At 46.3% G+C, this 14,606-nt stretch overlaps 1 protein-coding gene across 1 annotated transcript; it reads right to left on the bottom strand.

Annotated features, from left to right (window-relative positions):
- Positions 1–3,248: 3,248 nt before the first annotated feature.
- Positions 3,249–6,122, bottom strand: LOC122401315. Its single transcript, XM_043403382.1, has one exon. The coding sequence runs from the start codon at positions 6,120–6,122 to the stop codon at positions 3,249–3,251; it is 2,874 nt and encodes a 957-aa protein (XP_043259317.1).
- Positions 6,123–14,606: the final 8,484 nt, after the last annotated feature.

The following is a 14,606-nucleotide window of genomic DNA, read 5'->3' as shown; positions in this document are numbered from 1 at the left end:
AGTTAAGCTTCGTTGGGCGCGGTTAGTACTTGGATGGGTGACCGCTTGGGAACACCGCGTGTTGTTGGCAATCTTTTTTATTTATTTTTTTTTCATTTTGGATTTAAGACATTCTTAAAGCACATTCTCGTTTTTTTAATTTATAAAATTATTGAAGCTTACTTTACTTTTAAGCATCTATAAAAATTTATTTTAATTCCTTTCACTTTAAAATGTTTGGAATTGCCCGGCTATTGCTTTTTGAAACTCTTCATATTTTCGTTTCACATCCACTACAGGGAAATATTTTTAATCCAGTCGCTACATTGTTAAGCGTGACGTATGATTTGTTTACCATTTTGAATAGACTTCAATAAGACGTACAGTACCGAGCAAAAGTAATGGCACATAGCGTATTTTCAAATAAAATGTTATGTAACTGTGAACAAAGCAAAATATCTTCCTTATTTTTGGTATAAAATATAATTTTGAGGTTTGAACTTTAAATATCTCGCGAAACAAAGCGATTAAGTAGACCTGTAATAATAAAAAATAATAACAAACACATGCAGAGCAGTTTTCGGCGAAACAAAAATATTGGCACACTTACTATTTTATAATACTATATTCAAATTAATATTTTGTTTGTAATTTTTTTGTCTTATTACACTTTGTAACCGATTAGGCATCGAATGTACTAAATTTTGTGTTACTTCTAAACCTATTTCGTTCCATTCCTTCATAAGTGCATCTTTTAATTGCTTCTTTGTTTGAATAAGGTGTTTTCGGATCCTTCTTCCAAACTCATTCCATATGTGTTCAATCGGATTTAAATCCGGCGATTGAGGGGGGGTTGGCAATGTATGGGGTATATTAAAAACGATCTATTGGCGGACAATATGAGCAGTATGCTTGGGATCATGATCTTGTTGGAAATAGTAGTTTTCCCCAAGATTTGATTTGTCTACATTTTTTTTAAGTTTTGTTTCAAAATATTTAAATATACAAATTTATCCATAATACCGTCTATAAAAACTAGTTCTCCAAGTCCGGAGGAACTTGATTGGGCTGGGGGTTCAAATAACGATCCCATGATCTACCCCAACAATTATTCAAATGTTTATTTCCGCGGGTGTGGGCGTGTAGCCACACGTAGGTTAATGTTGTTACCAAACTGTCTTTACTAACGTGACTACGTCTTTACCAGACTGGGATGTCTATGACAGACTGGCCGGGAACGTGTCTTTTACGGACTGGGAGCTTTCTTCCATCGTCCCTTCTTTTAGAAATTGGCTATTAAATAAAGTACTCAGATTTCCTGTCAATAAACGCTACACTTTATTTCCATTACGGTTAGAAGAGACATCCTTTCTACAGGGTATTTCACCTAACTTGACCACCTTAAATATATCGCTTATTTTGTATGATAGAAAAAAAAGTCAAGGGGAGAAAGTATTCTGTTCGAAGGCGCCAATAGGGTGATGGATCGAATTTTTTTTTCAAGGTCATTTTTTTCGAGATTTCAAGGTCATCGTATTTTTTTTAAATGGGACCACATATTTTCGCTACAACAGTCTTATAGCTTATAAAAAGACGAATCCAACGATGTGCGATATGTTGACCTTCACGTGACCTTTAGCGAAGGAATTATGAAATGTTTGTCAGTAACTTCAGTACGCGTTCGGAGACGGTAAATGAAGGAATTTCAATTTCATTGAAACAGTCTTAAATTAAATGTTTATTTTAGAAGGTGTTCAAAATGTGCACCATGAACCTGGATACATTTTTGGAGGCAGTAAATAAATTCTTGCTGAACATTTTTCAGTTGTTCTACAGTAATTGATCTACATGCATGTAGAATCCTTTGTCGCATGTTTTCTGCTGTTGTGGGAATATCATTGTAAACTGTATTTTTTAGGTGCCCCCACAGAAAGAAATCAAGTGGCGTAAGATCCGGCGATCATAAAATTCCCCTCTTACAATAATAATGCTTGTAAACATACTTCAACCGTTTAAAGGAGAATATGAATATCTATTTATAAGCACCAGAAACAATTACACGGTACACTGTTTCAATGAAATTGAAATTCCTTCATTTACCATCTCCGAACGCGTACTGAAGTTACTGACAAACATTGTGGTCCTTCGAGCCGGATCAATGTTCGCGCCCGAAATGTTGTAGGTCGGATTGGAGTGATGCGATGTCGTCGTGTTGGAGAGGTTTCAAATGGTTTATTTTTAATAATAACAAAGTGGACTGTATGAATGTTTTCAAGCGCGTTGAACTGTGGGAGGAACTGTTTCCCCCGCGCTTACTTTATCAAAATGCGTTCAACTCAAGTAAAACTGCTGTACTGTTACAGACTTGTTAGTTAGACTTGTTAGACTTAGTCGGTTAACGACTGAACCGAGAATTGAAACTGGTTTGTCGGTTGACGACTGAAACTAGAATGCCCAATGTGTCCGGAGTCCGTTTCCTCCTCAGCTTAGATCCCCTCCAAGAGGTACACTTGGGGGTGTTTTGCAAATTCCTCTGTGGAATCGTGAGTCGATTGATTGGCCATCGACTTGGGAGAGGAGGACCCATTTTCCTGCCCCAGTTTGGCAGCAAGCTCCTCCTTCACCTCGGTGGTGGAGGAAAGTCCCAGGCCACGCTGGCGAGGGTGGCCGAGGTTTCCTCCCCAAGTCGACGGCCGCGTTAATTTATCGAGGAAGAAACGGAACTCCGGATTATCCACGCAACAAGGGGTTGCGTCTGGTCTACGTCTGTTTTTATGGCTATATTGTTCCGCGTGTCGGCGATGGCCGTTGTCGTCGGTGCCTACATTTGGCCTCGACGACCGTACCACCCGCGGAACAATATAGCCCTTCGCTGGTCAACTCGAGTGTCGCGTTTCTTTCGTTTTCCAAAAATGCTATTCTTTTACATTGACATTTGCCAGATGCGAGAGACTCGAAGACGTTTGCAACGTAGTACCGATCCCGCATCTGGCAACATAAAGGACCGGAAACAACTCGAGTTGGCCAGCGGAATGAGCGAGCTTTCGTTTACCGAACATGCCGCCCACCTTGAACGGCTGTCGTTCAAAAGAAATATCAATAAATACCAAAAACATGGAACAAACAACAGTGGTAGTGTACTAGTTTAACACATATCTATATCTAATTCGATTGCAAGGCATCCTAAGCTACTATTTACAAATGGTACAATGGTTGATGATCTTGCAACGTAAATCTAAATATTCTACTACACTTAACATTGAGAAAGTTTATACACATGCAGGCTCGGCTGCCGCGGATTCATTTTTTTTTGTGTCACGATTAACACTCGATCCAGGCTGATCCTTTGGGGATGAACTTTCATCCTCCGTAGGCAAAATGCAAATTTTTGCCACAGGTCGCTTTATGACTCCATCGGCTGTCCGGATGGAAACGACTCTGGTGATCTGGTCAGTGCCTGGGTGTAGAGCCGTGATTCTTCCTAGTTTCCATCTTAGAGGAGGGAGACTAGCGTCTTTGATGACGACCATCGTGCCCACTCCGAATCCTTCTGGTACAGCGATTTTCCATTTATGTCGCTGTTGCAGCTGATGGAGGTATTCCAACTGCCACCGTTTCCAAAAGTGCTGCGACATTGCTTGGAGTAGCTGAAACCGACTTAAACGAGTAGGTTTGACGTCAGTGACGTCAGGATATGGAAGGTCCATGAGTGGGCTGCCGGTGAGGAAGTGACCAGGAGTGAGGGGATTCAGATCTGTGGGATCGGTTGATACAGGACATAGTGGCCGAGAATTCAAACACGCCTCTATCTGCGCCAGAACAGTGGCCAGTTCTTCAAATGTTTGCCGAGTTTCCCCAACGACTCGAGTCAAAGGCCGTTTCGCGGACTTCACGCAGCTCTCCCACAATCCCCCGAAATGTGGAGAGTATGGTGGGATAAAATGCCACTGCATACCCTCAGTGACCGTAAATTCAGAGAGGGTATCCCTTCGTTTTTGGTCTGCAAAGAACTCTTTGATTCTCTGCATTTCATTGCGTGCTCCTACAAAATTGGTGCCGTTGTCTGAATATATTTCGCGACACCGGCCTCTTCGCGCAACAAACCGTTTCAACGCATTTAAAAAGGCATCCGTCGATAAATCTGAAGCTACTTCTAAATGGACGGCCTTTGTGGCTAAGCAAATAAACACGCAAAGGTAGGCTTTAGTCGTCGTCTTGCTACGGACCCTTTCTTTCAGGTAGAAAGGACCCGCGTAATCGACACCGGTAGAAAAGAACGGCGGTCTTATTCGTATTCTCGGTGCAGGCAACTGCCCCATCAGATAGCTGGTACCCTTTGGCGCAGCTCTATTACATTTAACGCAGGTTCGGATTATCCCCTTGGTCAGATTGCGTCCCGTCAATGGCCAATACCGCGTTCGAACCATTGATAATACCGTTTCGCAACCGGCATGTAAAACGCGTTCATGTGCACGACGAATAATCATTCGCGTGACATGGTGATTCTTCGGTAGAATCACTTGGTGTTGTTGGTAGTATTTTAGCTCCGCATTGGCAAGCCTACCGCCCACCCTAATGAGCCCCTTGTCGTCAATAAATGGGTTTAATGACCGCAGCGGGCTATTGGATGTCACTGTTTGGTTTTTACGCAAGTCAGACAGTTCTTGCGTAAATGCATTACCTTGTACTAATCGGAGGATGACTACCTCTGCAAGATCAAGATCCTGCACCGTCAATTGAGTGCTCCACGGGCGAGTGGTGCGATTGTTACGAAGACTCACTCTATGTTTTACTGTGTGATAGAATTTTAAGCAGTACGCAATCACACGGAGCAAACGTGTGTAGTTTGAGAATTTTAATAGGAACCCCGGTACTTGGGATGCGATTTCCCTTATTACAATACAAGAAATGGCCCTTTCTTCAGGAACTTCTGCTGGGATAGACCCAGTGATTGGCCATTCCGTTGATGGCTGTGCGAGCCATGATGGACCGTTCCACCAAAAAGATAGCTTGTCCAAAGCGGAAGGCTTGACTCCCCGCGACAATAAATCAGCTGGGTTGCCCCCAGAAAGTACGTGGTTCCATGGTCCCGTCGAAAGTGTTTGAATTTCAGAAACCCTGTTCGCTACAAAGGTTTTCCATCGGTTCGGGGACCCCTTGATCCACGCTAGTGCTATCATTGAATCGGTCCAATAGAATTCTTGGACCTTTTGACTGCGGGACGCTACTCGAACCTTATTCACAAGTTGCGCTAGTAATAATGCACCACATAATTCCAAGCGAGGAAGGCTTATTGTTTTAAGCGGTGCCACGCGTGTCTTTGCGCAGAGGAGCTGGGTCAATGCTTTGCCCGTTTCTGAAATCGTGCGCAGGTAGATGCACGCCCCAAATGCCCGTTCGGAGGCATCGCAAAACCCATGCATCTCTACCTGCACAGGATTCGGGCACAATACGCACCGAGGAATTGCGAGCCGTGTTAATGACCTGAGGTCCGCATAAAAATCATGGAACTCGGAATTAATTTTTATTGCTTGTTCTACTGTTTCCGCGCCCGTTAGCAAGTCATCCACGTAGAAGTCGTGGATGATGATATTACTTATTACTGGATCTAGATGAGACTGATCCAATCCAATTTGCCGAAGGACGCAGGTCGCTAAAAACGGCGCGGACGCAGTGCCGTATGTAACCGTATTCAATTCGTACGTTTCTAATGGGAGCGTAGGTTCTTCGCGCCATAGAATCCGTTGAAAAACTCGCTGCTCGGGAGCGACTAAAATCTGCCGATACATCTTGGCGATGTCGGCGCTCAAAATAATCTGATGCTGTCTGAATCTAATGAGTATGGAAAATAGATCGTCCTGAACAACAGGACCGATCTCTTGAGTATCATTTAAAGAATATCCGGAACTGGTTTTCGCGGATCCGTCAAATACAACGCGCATCTTGGTCGTTGTGCTTGCTGCCTTTGTCACCGCATGGTGTGGCAGGTAATAGGCAGGACCGGCCTGCGTTCGAGAGTCCCGACTTACCTGAGTCATATGACCCAGTGCGAGGTATTCGCTCATAAAGGACACGTATTCTGCTTTCAGAACAGGTGTCCTGTTCAATTTTCTTTCCAAGCCGAAGAACCTACGCTCCGCCATGGAATATGAATCGCCGAGCTTTGCCAGGTCCGAGTTAAACGGAATCGTAACAATAAACCGGCCGTCGGAGTCTCGCTTTACCGTCTCATTAAAATGCTCCTCGCACGGGTGAGCTGGAAGGTGACCGAGTGTTGGGATTTGTTCGATATCCCAAAATCGAGTTAATTGTGAATTTAATTGATCATTCGTGACTACATTGCAGGACTGCGACTCCGCGTTGAGCGTGTTTTCGTACGCTTCGCGAACGACCGATGTCTCAGAGTCGTCGAAGGTTGTAAAGCTTCGACTCTAGGTTTCTAGAATTCGCGAATCCGTACTTCTCTAACCGTGTTACGGGATAGAGATGGTAAGTTGAAATATCTACGAGATGCTTTTGACTGCACGATTGATTCAAGAGTGTCGCGATCTTTCCGGAGCCCGTTCCTCCTCAGCTCAAAACCCCCTCCGACACACTATTTTGAGGGTGTTAACTGATTTTTGCGTTGACCTTGTGATTCGATTGATTGGCCATCGACTTGGGGAAGGAGGATCCACTTTCCTGCCCCGAGTGGGAGGAAAACTCCTCCCTCACACCCAACCGTGGTGAAGGAGGAGTCCCAGGTCACCCTGGAAGAGGGTGACCGCGGTGTCCTCCCCAAGTCGAAGGCCGCGGTAATTTTGCTTAGGAAAAGAAAAAACGGGACTCCGGATTAGGAAGCGCTGAGTTTCCGCACGTGTTGTACAGCTGTTTTATGGCTATATTGTTCCACGGGTTGGCAATGGTCGTTGCCGGTCGGCCGACGTTGGCCTCGAAGACCGGACCACCCGCGGAACAATATAGCTCTTCGCTGGTCAACTCAGGTCTAGTATTTTCGTTCGACGAGGCAATTCGATTACTTTACGATGACATTTGCCAGATGCGGAATATTCGAAGACTTTTCGACTGAATCACGGTTCCGCATCTGGCACCATAAAAAGCGGAAAAACCCGAGTTGACCGGGCGGAACATGCTCCCCCCGTTGAGAGGGTACCGATCAACCTTAAAATAATGACACGTAGTTAATTAAATTGTTAATAAAATGATGAGTGTTCAAATGCGGGTATTGATCCGCGTTTGAAAATGTGGAACGGAGGTGATCGCTGGATGCTACTGGTTGCATGATGTCTGCTCGCTGGCGGATGGATGCTCGCTGGCGGATGGTTGCTCACTGTTGTCGTCCTTATCTACTTGCATGGGCAGCGGTACCAATTTCCGAACGTTCCGCTCGAGAACGGTGGTGGCAGTCTTCACCGTGGCCACGCGAACTATGCCGTCGGCGCCTGGATGGACCTTGACCACTCTGCCGAGAGGCCATTGCATCGAGGGTACATTGTCTTCTCTCAGGAGGACGATGGTGCCCTTCTTGATGGTAGGTGAGGAGCTGGTCCATTTGCTTCGGGTGGTCAGCTCGTTGAGGTATTCGCGATGCCATCTAGTCCAGAAGTGCTGCTTAACCTTCTGTATTTGTTGCCAGCTGGAGAGGCGGTTGGTTGAGGTGTCCCTGAAATCTCGCTCACGCACACAGGTTAATGAATCGCCGATCAGGAAATGGCCGGGGGTGAGGACGAGGAGGTCATTAGGATCTGATGATATGGGAGTTAGAGGACGAGAGTTTAGGATGGATTCAATTTCTGTAATTAAGGTGTTAAATTTTTCAAAGGTAAAGAGTTCTGCCCCTGCGACGCGTTTTAAGTGATACTTGAATGATTTCACCGCGGCTTCCCATAAGCCACCAAAGTGTGGAGTACGCGGTGGGATGAAGTGCCAGTCGATGGCTCGGTCTGTAAGAAAATGTTGAACCTTCTCGTGATGGTCGTCTGATTGGAGGAGTTCGCGAAGTTCACGCAATTCGTTGTTTGCCCCAACGAAATTTGTTCCGTTGTCAGAGTATAGGTTGCTGCAAAAACCCCTTCTCGCGATGAAGCGTCGAAGTGCCGCGATAAAAGCTTCAGTCGTCAAATCACTCACAACTTCCAGATGTACTGCCTTGATTGCGAGGCAAACAAAAACAGCCACATAGACCTTCACACGCTTGCGATTTCGATGATTTCTTTCCTTGATAAAGAACGGTCCACAGTAATCGACCCCGGTGTTCGTAAATGGACCGGTTTCTGTGACTCTCGCTTTCGGTAGGTCACCCATGATGTACTCCACAGGAGGTGGGTGAGCTCGACAGCAGCGTGCACAATGTTTCAGTGTTTGCCATACCTGGCTTCTACCGTCTATGGGCCAATATTTTATTCTAACTGCATACAGAGTGGCTTGCACGCCTGCATGCAGTTGAGCGCGATGCTCGCTTTCGATTATTAGTCTGGTTGTATTTGTTTTGGGCAGTATGATCGGGTGTTTCTGATGGAATGGCATTGGAGAATGCTTTAATCGACCGCCGACCCGTAATATTCCATTTTGATCCACGAACGGGCTTAGACGTTGAAGCTTGCCTTTAATTGTGTGGGTTCGATTGTTCCTGATTTGTTGAAGTTCCTTGGTAAAATGTAACCGTTGGATGAGTTTGATGATGACATTGTGTGCGTAATTGATCTCTGTTGATGTAAGAGGGCCCTTCGTGGTGCTGATCCGCCTCCATCGGAGACAGCGGGCGGTGATCCGACGCATTTTTTCCCATGACGAGTATCTTTCTAGGATAGGGATATCCACATGAGTAGTGGTCAGACACAAGGTGGCCTTCTGCTCGGGAAGAACGCTCGGGATGGTCATCTCCCACGTTGGCCAATGAGTTTCGTCTTTGCAAAGCCATTCTGGTCCATACGTCCAAATGGATGGGCGGAGGAATTCCTCTGGAGACTGGCCTCGGGATATGAGATCAGCTGGATTGTCGTTCGTAGGGACATGTCGCCAGTTCGCGATGTTGGTTTTATTTTGTATTTCTGACACCCTATTCGCGACAAAGGTTTTCAACAGATGGGGAGAGGATTCCAACCAGTGAAGGACAATTGTGGAATCGGTCCAGAAGATGGTGCGATCGACAGTTATGTGTAATGCTCGTTGCACCGTTGTTGCTAGAGAAGATAAAAGAAGGGCTCCGCAGAGTTCGAGACGTGGGATGGTTTGTGTTTTCAATGGAGCTACTTTGGATTTTGCGATAAGGATGTTCGTTCGGACATTTCCATTGGCGTCGACTGACCGGAGGTAGAGGCAAGCACCATAGGCCCTCTCGCTGGCATCGCAGAATCCATGTAGTTCGGTCTTGATCGCGGAGTCGATAACGGTCTTTCTATTGAAAGTTATATCGTTCAGCACAGGTAACTGTCTATAATATTGCATCCATTCGGTGTGAATGGACATAGGTAGGGATTCATCCCAATCGATCTTCATGGTCCAAATCTTCTGAAGCATGATCTTGGCCGTGATGATAACGGGCGCCAGGAGGCCTAATGGATCGTAGATTCGAGCTGTTTCCGAACTAATAGATCGTTTGGTAACGTGATGCGTGGAGGACAGGGTTTTAACCGAGTACGCGATGGAGTCGTCTGAAGAGTTCCAGACGATCCCGAGAGTTTTGAATGTGTCCGATTCCCCGAGATGGAGTTGCTTGTTGATGTCCTGGGTTGACAAGCCCTGCAGTAGAGACCTGTCATTTGATGCCCACTGTCGGACGTGTAACCCTGCAGATTTTAGGACCTGTGTGAGCTCGTCTCTTATGTGGAGAGTTTCTTGTACTGTCGATGCTCCAGTAAGTGCATCATCCACATAAAAGTCGCGAGTAAGAATTTTTGATGCGAGCGGAAATCGGTGGCCTTCGTCACGGGCGAGCTGAGTCAGACAACGAATGGCGAGATAGGGAGCAGCAGACAATCCGAATGTGACTGTGTTCAATTGGTAGGTGTTGATTTTCCCGGACGAGTCACGCCAAAGAATGCGCTGGTATTTTCGGTCTTCTTGACGAACGAAGAATTGTCGATACATTTTTTCGATGTCGCCTGTGAGCACATAGCGGTGTATCCGAAAACGTAACAGGATGTATAGAAGATCATCTTGGATTTTTGGACCGGTGTACAATGTATCGTTGAGAGAAATTCCTGAAGTTGTGGTTGCTGATCCGTCGAATACTACTCTTAATTTTGTTGTCTGACTTGTAAATTTTGTGACTCCGTGGTGGGGCAAATAATAACAATTGTGTGTTAAAAGCTGATCATTCGGAATTTTCGACATGTGCCCGAGATCGAGATATTCTTGGATGACCGCATGATAGGCATGTTTCAGACTCGGGTCTCGTTGTAGTTTCCGTTCGAGAGATAAAAATCTCTTGAGGGCTCCTGATTTGGATTCCCCCAATTGGTTTTGCTGTTGGTTGAAAGGGAGAGCTACCACATATCTGCCGTCGGTGGTGCGAATGGTGTTTTCTTTGAAATGTGCCTCGCACATCCTGTCTGCGTCAGACAGATGTGAGGCTTGAGGTCCTTCTTCAATTTCCCAGAATCGGGCGAGATCAAATTGAAGAGTGGCGGATGTGTGGCATGAAGAGCCACGGACTGGGCGCTCAGATGGTGCGCTTCCTCCGATGACCCAGCCCAGTCTCGTCTTCTGCAGATACAAGTCTGGACCCGCGGGGGATGATAGATTTACCTGGCCGACACTTAATAGCGAGAGGGCCACTCCAGCACCAAGTAGAAGGTCGACTGGAGCTGGACTGTGAAAGGCGGGGTCCGCGAGCTTGATGTTTCGCGGGATCATAATGGCTGAACGATCAATGGGCTGATCAGGAAGAGACGATGAAATGCACGGAATGGTGAGAAAAGTTAGTGCGCGTTGATAGGTGCGATCTTTTGACTGGATGGTGGTAGCAACAGATCGTTTCGCTATTGTTGACAAGTCGTTAAGGGCTCCAATGGGAATGCAGCAGTTATTGTATGGAATCTTGAGTTTTTTAGCCAAGTCATCGGTGATGAAATTGGTTGTGGCACACGTGTCGATGAGTGCACGACAAGCGATGGGTTGTTGATTTTTGTCGAGAATTTGGAGTTGAGCGGTCACAAGGAGTTCGTTCGTGATTGAGTTGACGATGAATGCATTCTGTTTTGCCGTGCGTGAATCTAGTCATGTGGATGTTGAAGGCAATGATTCTATCGAGGCTGCTGGTTCGTAGCGCGGAAGTGAATGTTCATGGGGCCCGTGTTGCTCGCTTTGATGGAGCAATGTGTTGTGTCGTTTGTGGCAGATACGGCATGAACCTCGATCACAGGTTTTGTAATCGTGTCCCCTTCGCAAGCAATTCGTGCACAGCGAAGCCCTTTCGATGGTGGCTATTCGTCGCTGTATGGGTTGTGATCGTAGAGTCTCACATGTCCAGACTGGATGTTCCTCGTTGCAAACTGCGCATTGAGGATTTTTTCTGGTAGCGGACGCGGTTTCTTGATTACAAGTCGAATGTGATTGGATTTCGGTGGTTAGAAAGGCGTGATTCCGCGAGATTTGATGTTTTCTATTCTCAAAAAGGTTATTCTGACGTGAAAACGATGTTGACGGCTTGGTAATGGATGCTGGACTGCAATTCGCGCGTTTCTCTAAAAAGTCCAACAATCGGGTATATGACGGCATTTTCTTATCCTTTAACGTCAAGTCCCAGTGCCACGCGGTGTCGGTATCTATTTTCGAGAGGATGATCGCATTCAACACGGTGTTCCAGGACTCAATGGGTTCGCTTAAATTCTTTAGGGCGCGAAGATGTTGATTAATGGCGTCGACGAAATTTCCTAAGTCGTTCGGCGCATTCTTAGTGATCTTGGGGAGGTCCTGTATCGCGTTGAAATGGCTTAGTAAGATCCGTCGCGGACAGTCGAATTTCTCCTTTAGGATTTCAATTGCGTCTACGTAATTGCTATCTGTCGTGTTCAATGATTGGATGCACGCGGCAGCCTTTCCCGTTAACGTGGATCGCAAGTACTGTAATTTCTGAACCGGCGTTAAATTCTCGTTACGGTCTATCATAGATGCAAAGATGTCGTAGAATGAGGTCCATTTTTCCAGGTCTCCATCGAAAGTTGGTAGCCGCATTTCCGGCAATTTGATGGCCATCGGGGCTATAACGTTTGACGCGTTGGATTCTGTGGTGTTTCGTCGCGCGGGCGCTGTCGGGTGTTGCGTATCGAGAAGCATGGACGCCCGTGTTATCGTCGCGTAATATTCGCCTTGAATTTCGTAACGTCGCGGTTCCTCGGATTCGTCGAGTTCTTCTAATTGGAATTGAATATCGTCGAATTTTTTCCACGTTTCGTTTAGGCCGCTTAAATGAGTTTGAAGCAGAAGGAAATTCCGTTGAGTTGACTGTTCGAATTCGTCAAGGAATTTAGTAAATGCGGTAATTTGTCCGATTACGCTACCGCGTTTGCGTCGCAAGGTGCTGGCAGTGATACCGTGGGCAGCAGAATGACTGGAGTGCTGACCGGAAGTGTTTGGCATTGTGAAATATAGAGGGTGGTGAGACGGGGATTGATCGATCGATTCAATAAACTTGTGAACCTACCTGAGCGAGGAAGTCAAGGACGATGAGTCCGCACGATGTCCAATTCGTTGAGTACTCTAGTTGCTGCTTCAAGTTGCCGTCGGAGCGACAGCGTTGTAGAAGTCGAGTTGTTATGACCCACGGCTGCTTACAAGTGTGGATCTGATCAGATTCTGCGTCTTGATTCAGCACTGATTTAATATTAATGTTCGTGGCACTGGCACTATCACTGTATTGTCCACTGTCTCTGAATCCGGCTCGAAGGACCAATGTTTTCGTATGCTTCGCGAACGACCGATGTCTCAGAGTCGTCGAAGGTTGTAAAGCTTCGACTCTAGGTTTCTAGAATTCGCGAATCCGTACTTCTCTAACCGTGTTACGGGATAGAGATGGTAAGTTGAAATATCTACGAGATGCTTTTGACTGCACGATTGATTCAAGAGTGTCGCGATCTTTCCGGAGCCCGTTCCTCCTCAGCTCAAAACCCCCTCCGACACACTATTTTGAGGGTGTTAACTGATTTTTGCGTTGACCTTGTGATTCGATTGATTGGCCATCGACTTGGGGAAGGAGGATCCACTTTCCTGCCCCGAATGGGAGGAAAACTCCTCCCTCACACCCAACCGTGGTGAAGGAGGAGTCCCAGGTCACCCTGGAAGAGGGTGACCGCGGTGTCCTCCCCAAGTCGAAGGCCGCGGTAATTTTGCTTAGGAAAAGAAAAAACGGGACTCCGGATTAGGAAGCGCTGAGTTTCCGCACGTGTTGTACAGCTGTTTTATGGCTATATTGTTCCACGGGTTGGCAATGGTCGTTGCCGGTCGGCCGACGTTGGCCTCGAAGACCGGACCACCCGCGGAACAATATAGCTCTTCGCTGGTCAACTCAGGTCTAGTATTTTCGTTCGACGAGGCAATTCGATTACTTTACGATGACATTTGCCAGATGCGGAATATTCGAAGACTTTTCGACTGAATCACGGTTCCGCATCTGGCACCATAAAAAGCGGAAAAACCCGAGTTGACCGGGCGGAACAGAGCGACGCCCGAATTTTCCCACCGAAAACCCATCCGAACTGGGATTTGAGCAATACCGGAAGACCCTGTCCCAGGCGTTTCTGTCCTACGCTCATTATCTCCCACAAATGCCCATTCCCTATTAGCATGTCTACATCACGCGGTTTGTCAAAGGATGGATCTGCTAATCTGACATTTGCAGGGATGTTCAATGCTGATTTGGCGATTTTAAAATTGGGAATATCGGAAGTGATCTTTTGCATCAGTATGCATGACATCGTAGTTGAATATCCGTTTTGCCGCGATTGTATTGTAACGCGAGCCTTACCCTGAGCGCGTTTACCTGCGTCCGCGGCCCCTACCCCCGAGATCGCTAATTGGGTCGGTTTACAACTCAAGCCGACAAATTTCGCAAATGACTCTTTTATGATATTTACTTGCGAGCCTTGGTCGAGTAACGCCCTACATTCAAATTTTTGTCCCTTGTCGTTGAGGACATGTATAATAGCCGTGGATAAAAGAACATGCTCTTTTCCCGACGAGTCATGAGTTGCATAACTCTGAGGGGGCGTATTATTTACTGCATTTGCTATACTAATGACGGGATCTGCAACCACGGGATCTACGGTAGGCGTCGAGTCATTTTTTAAATGAATCAACGTATGATGGTTGCCGTTGCATTTGTGGCAATTCCCCTTGTTGCAGGTGTTTGAACCATGACCTGGTCGCAGGCAATTAAAACAAATACGGAATTCTTTGACCTTCATAAACCGAGCGTACGGAGTCAAAGCTTTAAAACCGTTTGCATTGTGTGAGAGGATGATCCGACGAACATAATGGGCATTCTAAACTTTGCATGCTAACCAGCGTCATGGGGTGAGGTTGCGGTTTCTGACCTGGGTTCCTATTTTTCGGAGGGAACGGACCCGGAGGTATTACTCGAACTGACTTTATTAGGATTTTGTACTGCTTTTCGAGAAATGTCTGTA

The sequence above is a fragment of the Colletes gigas genome, unplaced genomic scaffold, assembly GCF_013123115.1.
Source record: "Colletes gigas isolate AHSC1104 unplaced genomic scaffold, ASM1312311v1 Colletes_gigas_Sc00023, whole genome shotgun sequence".
In the NCBI taxonomy this organism is placed as follows: Eukaryota; Metazoa; Arthropoda; class Insecta; order Hymenoptera; family Colletidae; genus Colletes; species Colletes gigas.
Note: the sequence above shows the minus strand (reverse complement) of the source record. Positions and strands in the feature narration are given on the sequence as shown.